General features: G+C 39.6%; 1 protein-coding gene across 3 annotated transcripts in view; it reads right to left on the bottom strand.

Moving 5' to 3' along the window:
- Positions 1-15,953, bottom strand: part of Amot (angiomotin) — a 58,396-nt gene that overhangs the window by 13,853 nt on the left and 28,590 nt on the right. For all 3 annotated transcript variants that reach the window (XM_029473546.2, XM_085837983.1, XM_085837984.1), the window contains 3 exons: positions 15,532-15,624; positions 11,241-11,386; positions 1,488-1,637 (listed from right to left, as the gene is read on the bottom strand). In XM_029473546.2, the coding sequence (XP_029329406.1) occupies positions 1,488-1,637; positions 11,241-11,386; positions 15,532-15,624 (389 nt within the window). The remainder of the gene's footprint in view (positions 1-1,487; positions 1,638-11,240; positions 11,387-15,531; positions 15,625-15,953) is intronic.

Here is a 15,953-nt window from a genome sequence, read left to right as displayed (position 1 = left end):
TATCTATCTATCTATCTATCTATCTATCTATCTATCTATCTATCTATCTATCTATCTATCTATCTATCCATCCATCCATCTATCTAATATTGCTGATTTTCTAAGACAGGATTTTACTATATAGACTTGAACTCATGACACAGACTCCCCTACCAGATCTGGTAAGAGTTTCTATTTTATAAGAAAGGGCTTTCCCATGCTATTTTGTTTCTTTGTCTGCCTGTTTACATAGTAAACCTACTAACCTAGAGTTTCATGCATGTTGGGCAAGCACCCTATTACTGCTTCCTATTTCCAGGTCTCCAACAAAACAGTGCTGTGAGCCCTGATGAAATGCTTATCACTAAGCTATTCCTAACCTCAGCTCTTAGTTTGGATACCATGCTGATTCAAAAGAAGGAAAGAGAATTTGCATTTCCACATTGCTGTGTTGCTCAGAAATTAGATGTAATGAAATAAAAAGTTCAGTACCTGGCTGACAGTAAAGTCTTCAGGAGTTTTTTTAAATCTATAACTTGGTTCCAAAACTGTCCATAATTTATGAGATCTTTACTGAGGTGCTCAACATTGTGGGGCAGGGAGGTGGTCTTGATTTCTTTTCCTCTAAACCCCCATAAGTAATATGACCAGAAGATTTCTAAAGAGCACTTCCAGCTGGAAGTGGTGGTGTACACTTGCACAAAGTTGTAAGTCAGTCTGAACTACATGAGACCCAATCTCAGAAGCAAACAGAAAAACTGCCCAAGGATCCCACCAACTTGAATTCAAAAACATCAACGAATTTAGGTGAATAGCTGTTTCCCTTCATATAGGGGCTTTTGTTCTTATTCTTATTTGTTCTTATTCGTGTGAAAAATAAATGACAGATTTTACTGGAAAAGAAAACTAAGGAATTAGGGAGACTATGCATGTATACTGGCCACACCTTTTACTGTAACATGGGGAGCTGGTAAAAATGTAAAAATGAGCAAGCATTTAAGTGTGTTTAGAGTCTTTGCTGAACACAAAATAATAAACAAACAAACACCCAAGAAGAGAGGCATTTCTTTTCTTCCTTTCCCTCCTTTCCATAACTGGTTAAGTGAGACTCAGAAAATAAACAAACTTATAAGCCTCAAGAAGGAATGAAGTAAACAATAGTTCCAAGACTAAAGTGCTCAGCACAAGGTTTATAAGTCCCCCTCCTCAAGATTATATAAGCAGTAACAATTGCTGCAGAGACAACATTCTGATTGGTGGAGCAGCAGGAGGTTCAGTAGAGATCTTCAGTGAATCAGCCATAATGAGTCATCACCCATGCTTAGGGGGTGGGGGAGGACCTTTACAGCTGCAGCTGAGTCACCTATACTTCCGTAAGTAGCCCCTCGTCAATATTTCTAGAACTAACCCTAAGAACCTTACTGGTTTATGAAGATAGACTTGGGTAGGATAATGACATAGCTCTATCATCTCTGCTTATCCCCAGGATGTCACACTGCATTCATTACCTGCTGGATTCTAAGGGATTCCAGTTCCCTCTCCAAACGTGTCCGGAGCCGGTGTTCCAGCTGCTCACGCTTCTCACACGCGGCCTGGAGCTGCACAAGGGCCTGCTGCATCTTCTCCACCTTATCTACGTACACTTGCTTCTTTTTCAGCTGGAAAATATCCATCAGAGAAGGATTGAGTCAGACATAATTTTTCACCTTCACAAGTCTATGAGCCATATACCTAAGCAAAAATTCAGATAGCTGGGAAGAAGAATGTACATTCACTGTACCCTTTTATCTTGCAAGCCAAATCCTGGCTCAGCAGCAATGATCAAGGAAGCAATTGGACAGCCTTAAATAAGACATTCATACTCCAATATCCAATATGGTTGGAAAATTAGCAGGCAGCCTTGCCATTTTGCTTGCAAAAGAACAGATTCTGTTTCCCACACTACCTATATAGCTTCTCTCGAAGCAAGTAGATTAACTTGTAGCCTCTAAAATAAAAATCCTCTCAAGTAGGGCCCTCCCATCATTATCTTTCCCTTGGTCACTAAGGTTAGAGATACCTCTACCACTGAGATTAAGAGTTAAAATAGTGTCGCTAACAGGTATTTAAAAAACATAAATCCAGGTAGTTGACTGTAGGTAATTCCTAAGCCCTGAGTGACTTTAGTAAGTAGCTGCAATGTAAGAAGTTACTCATTGTACCAATATTGTCCACAGCCACAAAGCCCTAGTGGTCACATCAATAGGACCTATCACATCTTCTCAGTGCAGAAACCAGGTAAGCACTTCATGGTAATGAGTCTAAACCACAGTTGTTTTGTATTTCTGCTTCAATAGCACTACCCCTTCCTGGTGGGCAAACCAAAAAAAAAAAAAAAAAGGGGGTGCTCAGAATCTTCCTGTATCCAGGTCACAATTACTGAGCTTTCTACAGTTGGCAGGAAACATACCTTACATTTTCCTGTCACCAGACCCCTGGCATCTCCTTTGACCATTACTAAAGAAAAACATTGTTTCAACATTTTGTTGGCATTACCTTTCAAAACAGGCCTCAATCAGTCTAGCACTGTAAACCAAGAGAGGTGAATTTGTGTCTACATGTTTTGCTATTTATGAAAATTTCCTAGGGTATACAATGAACAAAGAAATCATCATATTTTGCCTCTCAATAAGCTTCAATCTTTCCTTCCTGACTAGGATAAACAAGAGATTGAGGTAGGGGATGTTTCTGCATCGCTTTTTTGTTAAGCTTTCGGTACTGGGAAAGAAGGAATCATTCTGTTTCCTTCACCTTTGGGGTTTTGTAATGTTCGTGAGCTATTTAGAGCTGAATGCATTTATTTGTGAATCATGCTGAAAACCCTACGGGAGCAGTGCAATGGTAATGCAGAGAATGTGAACTATAATTACAAAGGCTTACAGCGCTTATACTTAAAGGCAATTAAACAGAGACAGCATGCAGTTCTTTGCCTTGATGGCAAAGTACAGCAAAGTGAGCTCTGAAAACTGAAAGGCAAGCAATCCAGGGTCATGCCAATTTCTCTCTGTCCTGCCTTTCTCAAAGAGGAAAACTAAGTCGCCCATGAAAAGCACCCTGAGAAAGAGGAGCCACTAAGCCAACCCTCTGAATGGGAAAGGCAACGTGGGATTGGTGAGTTCTCCGAGTTTGTTGAAAAACAAGTGTTAGAGACAGATTCTGCAGAGCAAGCCAAGGAAAATAAGGACCATTATTGCTTGCATAGCTCTCCATCTTTTAGAAAGAAAGAAAGAAAGAAAGAAAGAAAGAAAGAAAGAAAGAAAGAAAGAAAGGAAGGAAGGAAGGAAGGAAGGAAGGAAGGAAGGAAGGAAGAAGAAAGAAAGAAAGAAAGAAAGAAAGAAAGAAAGAAAGAAAGAAAGAAAGAAAGAAAGAAAGAAAGAAAGTAAGAAAGGAAGGAAGGAAGGAAGGAAGGAAGAAAGGAAGGAAGAAAGAAAGAAAGAGAGAGAGAAAAAAAAAGAAAAAGAGAAAGAAAGAGAGAGAGAGAGATTATAGCTAACCCACAAATACCAAAAGCACCTGGGAAGTGCTTGCTTATCCCCAAGATATGTCACAATGGAAAGTGACAATTTTTGGATGCTACCCATGCTAGGCTTTCTGCATGTAACTTACAAACTCAGCTATCTTCTAGGTTATACACTCCACATTGTGCAGATATTTCTAGGTACTACGATCAATGTGTTCTAACTTCATTACTCTCCTAGATTTTATGTACTTTAGTTTTACTCTCTTCCCAGTTATGTATGCCCTTAAGCTCCTCAACCTAGATTACTTGTTGGCTATGAATGACAACTTCTCCACTCTGCCTCAGAGTCTCCATTTGTTAACAAACAAGCATAGGTAATAGGATGAGAAGTTCATGAATCAACAAAGCTAAATGGCCAATACAGTGCCAGGCCTGTAGAATGTGAACAGTTGCCTTCCAGCCATTGTGACTGAGAACAGTAGTTGCAGCCAACACTACATTGCCTTCAAAAAATTAAAACTATTTACTATTCAGTGCCAGCCATAGTATTTTATGGAGTAGGGGACACCTCATCAATCTTTGAAGGTTTTCAAGACTTCAAACTGTATTTCATAGATCTGGTATTTTGTAGGGAGCTACTGCTATGGATTGGTTGAATCACTTCTCTTTTCCTCTATTGTGTATTTATTTATGTATTTAGGGTTCTACATAAAACATCCTAATATATACATACATACATTCATGAGTTCCCGTGTGCACATGTATATGTTTGTGTACTCATCCCTTCTTGTTTCTGATGTTTTTCATAAAGTACTAGCTGCCCACCTTATTCCACTCAGTCATCTTGTTTAAGACACCATTTTTCAAAATAGCCTAAGCTGACCTCAAACCTAAGATCCTCCTTCCATACTGCTGGGATTACAGGTCTACTCCACTACATCTAGCTTGACATTTATCTTATTGTAAATCAGATGCATCATTGTTATACACAGAATACTTATGGGTCCCATATATCCTTTGGTGCTGCACTCCTTACTGCTTAGGAATTCCTTCTCCCACAAAGTTTTAAGAAGTTTTTAAAAAGCTCATTAAACTAGATAAATTGTTTACAATGACCTCTGTGAGTCTTTAAACTCCCATAGTTCACAAATCTAGAAGTCCTCTTTTCATAGTTAACAATGAGCAGTATCTCAGAGGGCTAAACAAAATAAGATCTTAAATAAGGTCCTAGAATATTATATAGTTATTTATAACTATGGAGGTTAGAAATGCCCTGTGTATTTGTGTGTATTTGTGTGTCTGTATGTGTGTGTGTGTGTGTGTGTGTGAGAGAGAGAGAGAGAGAGAGAGAGAGATCACAGAAAATGTGTACTTTTTATCCTAGATTATTTATTTTGTGATGTCTTCAGTGTTTAAGGAAATGAGGGTTCTCTTGAAAAGTTTCCAAATTCACAAGAGTGGCTCTCATCTTCGCGTGGAAAATGAGTTTTCAGAACCACAGATTAGTCATTCGGAGTAGCTAATCAAATCCCATTCCAAGGAGTTCCTAGAAGAAGCCATGCAAATCCATCATTTCAAACTAAATCCCTCTGGTTATCCAGTGAATAAGAGACATCATCCCATCCATTTAAGTTTTCTTAGTAAACTCTGCTTCTCAAAACCTGTCAAAGATTTTTCCCTTCCCTTACTTTCCTCTAATCTTTGTTCTCAATTTGTCTCCTTAACCCATTATTTGCCTTGCCTTTGCCTTCATCTTTGAGTCATTTTTTCCTTACCCCAGTGGATCTATCTATGGCAACTTCCATTTCTGTCTCTTCACCAGTAGTCCTTAAATATTTACTTTGCTTGGCCAAGTCATGATAAGGGTATCGAATCATTCCTATTCAGGATAAATTTTCAAAGGTCTGTCAGCCCTGTACTTTGAATACTAAAGTCAGTCTCTCTCTCTCTCTCTCTCTCTCTCTCTCTCTTTTTCTCTCTCCCTCCCCACAAATGCAGACATACAAAAGGAATCTTTAAAAATCCTAAGAAATTGGAGAAATAATAATAGGACAGTAATCTGATAAAGAACAGAGCAAATACTCTTGAGCTAAGTCAATCATCTTTTCCACTGCACTTCTGTAATAATTTGAACCCATTCCCAAGAATTTGGCAGATCCCATAACCTCTTCTGACTCAGGAGAATCTGATCCCTACAAATGAATACCATGTGATGGCATCTCTTCCCTCCTTCCAACAACTGTGGGTGTCTTTCAAACTGACTTAAAAAAAAAAGATAGCTATATACAAAATCCGTTTTAGAGCACCTTAGGTTAATTGTTTCTCTCAAGCCTTTACAGGGAAGTTCCTTAATCCATCATTTTCCCATTTATTTAAATGATGATAAGTAACAGGGCTAGTGGTATGTGTGTTTTCCCTAGATTTCTTTCTAACTGTCCTGCCTAATCTGCCCGTACTTTAATATTCTCACTTGTGGAAAGATACTAATACTTGAAATATTCCTAGAGGATATAAACTATGTCTGTTGCCATTCTTTAATTTATTTATTTTTTTAACTAGGCCATGTGCATCCTAGGCAAGTGCCCTACCACTGAGCCACATCAACCGCTATCTGTTAAAAGTACAAATCAGGGATTAAAAACATAGATCTTTAGGTAGAAGGAGTGAATCCTGACATATACAGGCACCCATCTTCTCAAGAACACTGAAGCTGATGCAGAAGTAAGGTCAGGTGCCTACATCATATCTATATTATCTCTTGCCTTCCATTATGTACACATAGTCCTTTCTAAAATGTCATGTCTACAGTATATTTTCTCTATTTCACTCCTTCATACAAGGAGTTTTATGTTGCCCCATGAACTTTCAGTAATTTTAATCTGATCTGATTTAGTTTTACCCAGGGAACCTGCTCTAAGTCAGGGTTCACAGTGAAGCAATTTGGTAACACTAGCCTGGTATTAGCAAGCTGCCTCTGACCATTGCCAGAAGGTTATGGTCCACTGGTAGATATTAAAAGACTTAAAGAGTAAAACACCACTTCTGAAAATTTGTTGCCTTGGGAATAAAGAAATCTACAAGGTTCCTACGTTGGGAATTTAAAAAGCCATAGTGATAGAAGAAGGAGGAGGAGGAAGAGGAGGAGGAAGAGGAAGAGGAGGAGAAGAATGAAAGGAGCACACCAAGAAAGACAACTCCATCTCTGTTTGCTGTGTGGACATAATTTCTCCTTTTTAAATATGTTGGCTAAAACAACCAACAATCACTACAAAGAAATTGCACTGAATGCACTGAAATTGCATTAGAAATGTCATTTTTCTGGCCTAGTCAGCCATCACAGAGAAGAGAGGCCCCTTGGTATTGCAAACTTTATATGCCCCAGTACAGGGGAACACCAGGGCCAGGAAGCAGGAGTGGGTGGGTAGGGGAGCAAGGTGAAGGGAGGGTATAGGGAACTTTTGGGATAGCATTTGAAATGTATATAAAGAAAATATCTAATAATTAAAAGAAAAAGAACCCAGGGTAATTTAGAAAAAAAAAAAAAAGAAAGTAATTGGTGGGGTGAGAATGTGTAGGACTGACCTCATATTCATACATAGAAACTGGCTTCCTTCAGTGATTATTTTATTCAAAAATCATCTGTTGAATGCTATTTGAAAGGCATTTTCCTATAAGAAAGGGAATCTAATGTTTATGGAGCATCCCATGTAGTGGGAACTCCACATATTGACTTCACCAAACCCTCATAATAATTCGATAAGGTAAATTTTATTCTGAGTCACATGAGATTTCCATTTTGTGGGTCAAAAGGCTGAATATTGGCAATTCATAGAGTTTGACTGAATGTTAATGTTTTCATTTCATAGGTGGCTCAAAGAAATTAAATTTGTCTAAACTTAGACAGCAAATAACTGGCAGGGCTGGGATTTCAATGCATGCTCTTTCTTAGTCTCCCATCATCTTTTAGTTTATCTAAGGTGATAATGATGAAATCAGAGGACTCCACACCAACCCAAACTATAATCTACTGCCCTCACCCCCATTCAATCAATAAACCTAAATACTTGGAATGTCAAAAAAAAAGTCATCTTTTGAGGAAATGCCTTTCAAATGAATTGACAGTTCATCAGTAGAACATCCCAGGAAATTCCTGAGTGCATATGTACCTTATTCTATCAACCCTCTTAGTGCACACATAATTCACACTCTTAGACTTCCACTCAAACTTATAACACACTCTAGATAGTGTATAAGCTTAAACTTCACCAACCTCAGTTCAAAATTATTAGAGAGTATTAAACATATAAATGTTTATGCAGACATCTTCCTTTGTTACTGGGAAGGAGGAAACTGGTGTAGTACCTGGTAGACAACAAAAACTATCTTTTAGAACAAACAAATGAAGAGCCTAGTAAATCTAGTAGTGAGGGGCACAGAAAGATTGGCAAATGTTAGCCTTAAGAAGAATGCTAGGAGAAATGAAATAAAACAAGGTAGGTACATTGGGAGAAGTGGCTGAGGTGACAAGAGAGTGACATGAGGATCTCAACACGAATAACAATCTAAATCACCTAAATCATCACCAGTCACTGTGATTCTGAACTTTAGCTTCTTCTTTAATCTGTAGAGTGTTCATTCCAACTCCAAATATGGCTCACTGCCTCCTTCAGCCAGTCCTCTCTCCTCCTGCTTTCTACTCTCCTACACACTGCACTCACTAAGCAGTTTGCCCTCAGCATCTTCCCGTACTGGGTTTGCCAAGTCTATTTTTCCCACCATCCCTGAAACAATTATCCAAGCCACTGCTTCAACTCTGTATTCTCCTAACGTAGCAGCCGGCCAGAAGCCGGGCTGACTTGAGTTTTGTGAGAAAGATATGCCAGACTTCCATGGAAACACCCCAGTGAGGTTAACTTTGAAGGGATGGGAGGAAGCTCTCTATGAATGTCAGAATACTGTGGCTGCTTTAGGACACAGAGCTCTTTTGACTTGGTTAATCAGTGTCAATTTCAATAAGACCCACGTGTCCCAAAAGGCAAGGGACAGGGGGTTAGGAAGGCATCACTTACCTCCTCTGGCTCTTTGCTACATAGGATGTAGTCTAATTTTAAGGTCTGTATCACCGTGACTTGTGAGGAAAAACAAGAATCTAGTCATCCCCACCCTAGCAAAAATCTCTCTGTAGATGTCATGAGACTATGGTTCATAAAGGAATCTGCATTAATCTAGGAGAGATTGCAAGTTAGGACTTTAGGAAAACAGTTCTTGCCTGAGGCGTCCCTTCTGTGGAATGCTTATAAAGGAGACTGCTGAGACCCACAGGAGGCTCATTGGATTAGAAAAATGAAATGAATGTCAAGGAATGCACCCACACGAGGGCTTGCTTTCAAGAGGTGACGGTATAAAAGCACTCAAGGGTCCTTGAATCAATACAGTTAATTCTCCACCATCTTGATGCAATGAAAACTAATTACCTGAGTGACCCTAAACTTAAGAAACCTGAGAAAAATATTCCCCCAGCAAAAGGCCTATTATGAGAAAGCTCTTATAAACCTGATTTGCTCAATCAGTAAGAAAACTTTTTTCTTCCTGGAAAAAAAAAAAAAAAAAAAAAAAACCTCCAAAGTTCTGAGCAATAAGGAAAATTCATAAAGCCGGACATGAACCACACAATGTGTGTTCACACAGGACACTGCCGAGCCTTCTGGTGTCTCTCTCTCTCTGCTTTCCAACATGGCTGTCCTTGAGCCATGTCCACCAAGCATAAGAAATCTTCTCTAGCTCTCCCTTCCACTCTCTCATTCTGTTTTCTGGAACAGGGCCTCACTCTGTAACTTGGTCTGTCCTGGAAGATGTAGACTGAGGTGGGCCTTGGACTCACAGAAATCCATCTGCCTCTCACTCCTAACTGTTGGGATCAAAAGCATGTGCCACCATGCCCAGCACAGAAACCATACATAAGATAGAAACAGGCACTGTTTTTGTGACAGAACCACATTAAAGACCCCATATCAAACTGATACCGTTTGTGAATCCTAATAGTCTATGCTGAGCAGTTTTAATCTTGAATAACCAAGGCCTCTTGGGGGAGTCAATCACATCATGAAGTAACAGTATGTTCTTAAGATAGAGGTCTGAAGAAGTATTGACTCTCTACAACTTGACATTAACACTTGGATAAGTCACGCTAAAAGATATCATGGATTACACGGTATTATCTCCTAAGAAACTCTTAACTCACAACCTAACTCCAACCAGTCTTTAAGGCTCAAAAAGAACAGCAGAGAAAATCTATAAGTCTGGAGATCTCCAGAAACCAGGGCCATTCCTAGTGAGGGCCAAGAAGTAGACAATTAATGGAGGCAGGGAAGGCATTTCTCATACAATAGCTACAATGTCATTTAGTCCAGAAAATGACAATTTTATTTTAGGTTCATAAGGCTTTCAACTTGTAAAATAATGGGGGGTATTACTATTGTTTTCTAAAAGGTTTTCACTATACAACTTTGGGCTGGCCTTGATTTTGCCATGTAGCCCAAGTGGTTTCCTACTACGGATCCATGAAAGGTAGTATTTCTCTTAAAATAACTCAAATTTCAAAATAGAATTTAACAAGGTTTTAATTTTTTTAGTCAATTTATACTTCATCATCACATCTTTGTTGGAATACACTTATTCCCAAATGTTCAAAACATTGAAGAATTAATTTTACTCTAGTACAATCTCAACCAACATCCAGGATTAATTAATGAGCAGTACAGCAGCAAAACTCCCTCCTTTTCATAGTAAGACAGTTTAGTGTTGCAATAGAGCAACTTCTACATGGATGCTAATCGGATACATATTTAAATCATATTCTTAATAGTTCAGAGGCCCTTGTATTTGTCAAGGGATGGTTCCATCCACTCACACAAAGAGCTGAAAAATACAACCATACCACATAATAACATTAAAACTGGTCTCTAAGCCACAACAAAGATCTTTACCAATACATTCTCCTGACATAAACTATAAATTCTCCCTGGGTCTTATTTCTGTCCCAGACCTCTGAAGACTGCTTCCATCTCCAAACAATATTTTCAAATGCAATAGCAAAAAATGCGGGTGTCAAGATGCATTTCGGACTTAGGACAAGGAGCAGGCTTGACTTTCCATCTAGTGTGGGGAGAACAGGACCGTTCCAATTGCAAGATCATAGGAGTACTTCAAAGTATCTGGGATCATTCTATAGTCCTTTGGAAGGAAATCTTCAAGCTTAGTAAGAAGAGGCTTAAGGCAAGGCTGAGGTACTAGGGAGAACTTATGGTATCAGTTTATGAAATAAATGGGAGAATGGAAATTGCCTCCTTTGACTGTAATGGTTTTATATTCTGAAGTATGTATGCATATTCATGTGTTTGTATGTTTGCATACATACAATCTCTGTCTTTAGAATAGAAGAGTCACTAAGAAGTTGTTCTAATTGTTGGTCACAGTCAGAAGCAGAGCAACATTCATAAAAAGAAAACCACTGAAGAGTTTCTGTCAAGCAGGATAAATAAAATGTATTAGAAATGAGCAAGAGAAAGAGACTCTGAGACAAAGAAAATGGAATCCAAAAATCATTCAGTCCCTTATCTCTGTTCAGATAAAACTGAACAGCCAAAATCTGTCTCTGTTGGGATATTGTATACAGTGCATAATCAAACGGATGAGAAATCCAGCGCTACGAGTTCCCCAGCTCTTTTACTCTCAGGCTCATATGCTACCTGAGGACACCTACCTCTTCTTCCAGCTTCACCACCTTCGCCTGGGCATTGCTCAATGCCTGGTCTCGGATTTCAATGTGTCGCCTTTGGTCTTCATTGGTAGAACGGGCAGTAGCCAACTCAGCTTCCAGCTTCTCCTTCTCCCGCTGGTTTTCTTTATCTGTATGGACATGAAATATCAATACTGTCATCCTGAAGCTGAGTCAAAGCCTGAAGTTAGCAAAACTGATAGACAGTTTGCACACTCCTAGCACATGGCTAAGAGAATCAAAATTTATAACATCTGGATTTTGCCACTGAATTGACTACTAACTACGGAAAGCCCAATCTAACAGGGGAGCGTATGGGAAAAAATTTAGAATCAGAGAAATATAGGCATCCACTTCATGTAAGTAATGTTTAGAACTTTTATAGTAGTAAAATATGTATTTTGCATATATGTGTATGCACATATTTACATGTAAGATGTGTAGGGATATAACTATGCATGTGTGTATGTATATTCCTGCGTATATACATTTGCATAGATACAATCTGCCTTTAGAATGGAAGAGTCACTAAAAAATTGTTCTAATTGTTGGTCACATTCAAAAGCAGAGTAACATACATAAAGATGAAACCACTGGAGAGTCTTTGTCAAGCAGGGTAAATAAAAGATATTAGAAATGAACAAGACAAAGAGACTCTGAAACACAGGAACTGGAATCCAAAGAGAATGTGATCCCTAATCTCTGTTCAGATAAAACTGAACAACCAAAATGTGTACCAGGAAAGGACGTAGCAAGATGAAATGGTGTTCATCTCAGCCATGCAGCACTTGTTCAATAAATATCACAGCTCTGAGCCTCAAGTCTATGATGCTGCATTTAAACAGGGCCTTGATTCTAGCTTCTGCCCTGCCTTTACCTTCCCTACTTTAGCATGAAAAGCAGTTAGGTCAATGACCAGTCATGTCTTAACATTTTTTTCTAAAGTAGAATGATGGAACTTCTGGCTTCTAATACAGCATGGAAGGAACTTAAAGATTGAGACTCCATATGATTAGAGGTTTTAAAAGTTGAACTAAAAAAAAAAAAATTGAGGAGAGATCTCCAGAGAGCCCTCAGAAGTAAAGTTCACTGGAAGAGCTTCCGACCTCAAAGTAGGAGACAGGTGGACAGGGGATCACAATTTAGCAAATTAGAATTCCATGAGCAGGGAGCATGGAAACCTGAAGCTGATTAGGAAACCCTGAACTATATGATTGATTAACTGGTAGCTCAGGATGCACAAATGTAAGAGCTAATTCCTAGGAGAGGCACTCATACTGGAACACTGGAACACTGGAACACCCACATTCTTGGAAGTTTTGCCACCAGGTGTTCATCCAGCTTCTCCCAGGAGATCAGAAAAAAATGTCCTCGTGTCATTTGCCGCAGGAGGGCAAAGAGACCATTATGAAATATCCCAGAGCATCTTGTTCTTCTCAACAAGGCATGCCCTGAGGAGAAATTTTTACCAGAACCTCGCTTATTGAAATATTTTGGATACTAAACCGTCTGGAGAAGGGGTAATGTTTATTTTAACATGTTCCAAGCTGGAGAAGAAGAAATACCCTGACTCTAGGCCCCTCTCTTCCTGGTACAGTAAACAAGAGTAGGGATTGAGCCACATTTGTATGGCCCATAGTCCAAAAGCACAGGCTCACTAAAGCTAAAATCGTAGTCTAAGGGCTAGATCCCATTTACCTTGCCCCACGCCTTATGCCACACCAGGAAGGAGTATTGCCCTTAGAAAAACAATGCAGGACAAGTGTTATTCAAATACCTGTCTACTATATGCTTAGCCACTATATAATTCCTGCTACTCAACAACAATAATCAAAATATTTTTAACTAAAAGGCAAAATATACAACGTTTTTTCTGCATCAGAACCACATCCAGAAGTCACCCTGATCAGATCCTAAATGTGAAACACCTATGAATGATATGCTTATGTCTTTAATTTAAAAAAAAGTAGCCAACAATGGAAGGACAGGAGAGTTATGTAAGTAGAAAGATGGACATCCTATGAAAGGATAAAACCACTCTGTAATGAAAGCACAGGGAACATTATACTGTCTTGTGTAATCCATATTTCTTAAGGATTCTATGAGATAATACAATGTATTTAAATGAGCAAAACATGAAAAAGTACCAAAGAGTATGATAATCATCACCATGACTAATGATGAAAACGAATCATAGAGCTTCAAAATGTGTCTTTTAATTAAATATGACTGATCTCTTCATATTAGCTTTTTTTTTTTTTAGGTGTGACAGCTAAGTGTCACCGGACCTGTACAAGTAGGAATTTTGTTTCTGAACTTAATATGAAAGTACAGCTACAAGGGACAATGGCATATACAGTATGTCTCAGGTTTTTCCAGGTACCTGTCCTGTGACCTAGGACAAACCTCATACCAGAGACTCAAATAAAGTGTTTAGACTTGGAAGTGAGGGTGGTTCTTCCTTTGAAGACCTTGAACATTATTTTCACGAGGCCAATTTGGTCTCATTTCTCACAGACTCCTATCTGAAGAGATGTGCCTTGAAAAGAAATGAACATTCGCTGAACACTCACTACATATCAGGCATTGTGCTTGCTTAATCCTCAGAACAAGGATATGAGGTGTTATTCTTCCCTTCTCTATTTTGCATAGGAGGAAACAGGACTTGGAGATCGAGCGTGACTAACACGCCAGAGCTCCTGGAAAATGAGGGGTGGATTCCATAGTGGAGCTAAGGTTTTCTAGTGTACCCAACCACCTCTTGGCTTGAACTGCTTCTATCTTTCTGGGGTTGCTGGAGTATATTCCCAGAGAAGGTTTTTCAATAGAGCCTTCTTTCTTCCTTCTACACTTCCCATCTTTGAGGACCCTTTGTATGTCTAAGGGCACAAGAAATAAATGGGTCAAAAAGACATGCTCTCTTCTCCACCTAGTTTTAGAACCACTGACAGGATTTCACCCTGCTGTTAATGTAATTTTGCTTAGTAACTAAGTGAATTTTATGAACCTACAGCAGAGCTCTGAGAGCACCTGAAATACCATTTCTTCACACAGAGGAGTATAAGCTAGAAGATCCAGGGCAAGAATCCATATGTTTTGTTTTATTCTGGGAGGCCTCCACCGACTTCCTGCCACTGAACTAGCTTCCAGAGTAACAGTGACACCACAAAAGCAACTTCACAATTTACCCTGGGTTCTGATGACACCAGAAAAACAACATTCCTTACCCTTAAGACTACTGACAAAGGAACAGGAGGCTCGGGGCCAAGAGGAAGAAAAACTGTTCTGAAGCCAGAGCACAACAGAGCAATCCAGGCAGGGAAGGGAATATTGTAAATGAAGATCAAACAGACTTGTAAAAGCTAACTGGAAACTGCACAGAATGACATGAAAGGGTCATTGAGAGACCCAGCAAAAATAGAAGAGACTGACAAGTCCCCACCAAGAAGGACTTCAGTGGGAGTTGCACTGAGGAGGCTGGAGTAGGGGGGCAGACAAGCTTAGGCATCTGCAGGAACAAGGACAGTTCATCTGTTCTCAACCCAATTCATGCTCCCAGTGGGCTCCAACCACTATGAAGTTTTTATTGCTGCTGTTATTAAAGCAATTGGAAAGAATTAGGCATTGTCTAGCTGGGTGGAGTCCATTAGGGACTCGATAAAGAAGAGGATTAATTCATTGTTACAGTCCTAGGAGTATTTCCAGACAAAGGAAGCACTATTATAAGGAAGGCCCAGCTCTGCCCAGCCCCATACCCTCCAACTCCGTAATCAGAACCATGAGTCCAGGTCGTATCAAGGCTCTTCCTTTTCTGGCTATTCTACAATCTGCCAGTGGGTAATAATATGACGCAGCAATAAGTGTTTAGTAGGTGAACCCGTGACATAGGCTGGGGATTTCAAACATTAATCATTGTTCTATATGTTCATCCCATCTCCCAGAGCCTACAATCCCTTCAGCATTATTGAGGACAGTATTCCTTAAGGTCTTTTCTTCAGCTAGCCTTGACAATGGCAGGAACTCTAATGGATTTTCTCTGACTTAGTATGGAGAACACTCCTTCAATGTGACTAGAGTTGGGGCAGAGGCCTTCGTGGCCTTTCATGCACTAACAGGAAAAAGATAAGACTCATTCTCTCCTGGATGTTCTAGAAGGCTAAAGAGAAGAGCCAGGCAACATTTTCATAAAATTTACCTCCAACAAGACCTGCCACATTACCACACCTGTTACTACTATGCACACATTCACGCCTGCCTCTGGAGATTGCAGACTTACGTTTGGCAAAGAGCTGAGAGATGGTCTTCCTGGTGTCCTCAGACCCCTCGTACTCCTTCTCTGCCAGCTGCTTGTTGGCAGTCTCTAGACGGTCTGTGGAAGGTGAAGACGGTTAACACACATGCTACCTGCCTTCTAAATACAGGCCTTTGGCAAAAGTCATCACTGGGTTTTTTGGGTTTTTGGGTTTGTTTTGTTTTGTTTTTGACAAACAGGGTGGGTGACACAGTCCCAAATTTTCAAATGTAAATCTTAAAATAATACAAGAGCTACTCTAAAGCAAGAATCAGATGTCTGTCGGGGCAAATGCTTTTATCCTCACTGCCTGGGAGGGGAAAGCAGGGGAATTGTGGAATATGAGGCTAGCATGGACTATGTTGTAAATCCTAGGCCTGCCTGAACTATGTAAAGAGACCTTGTCC

This window comes from Mus caroli, unplaced genomic scaffold (assembly GCF_978045245.1).
Source record: "Mus caroli unplaced genomic scaffold, Mus_caroli_1 scaffold_5, whole genome shotgun sequence".
Lineage (NCBI taxonomy): Eukaryota > Metazoa > Chordata > Mammalia > Rodentia > Muridae > Mus > Mus caroli.
Note: the sequence above shows the minus strand (reverse complement) of the source record. Positions and strands in the feature narration are given on the sequence as shown.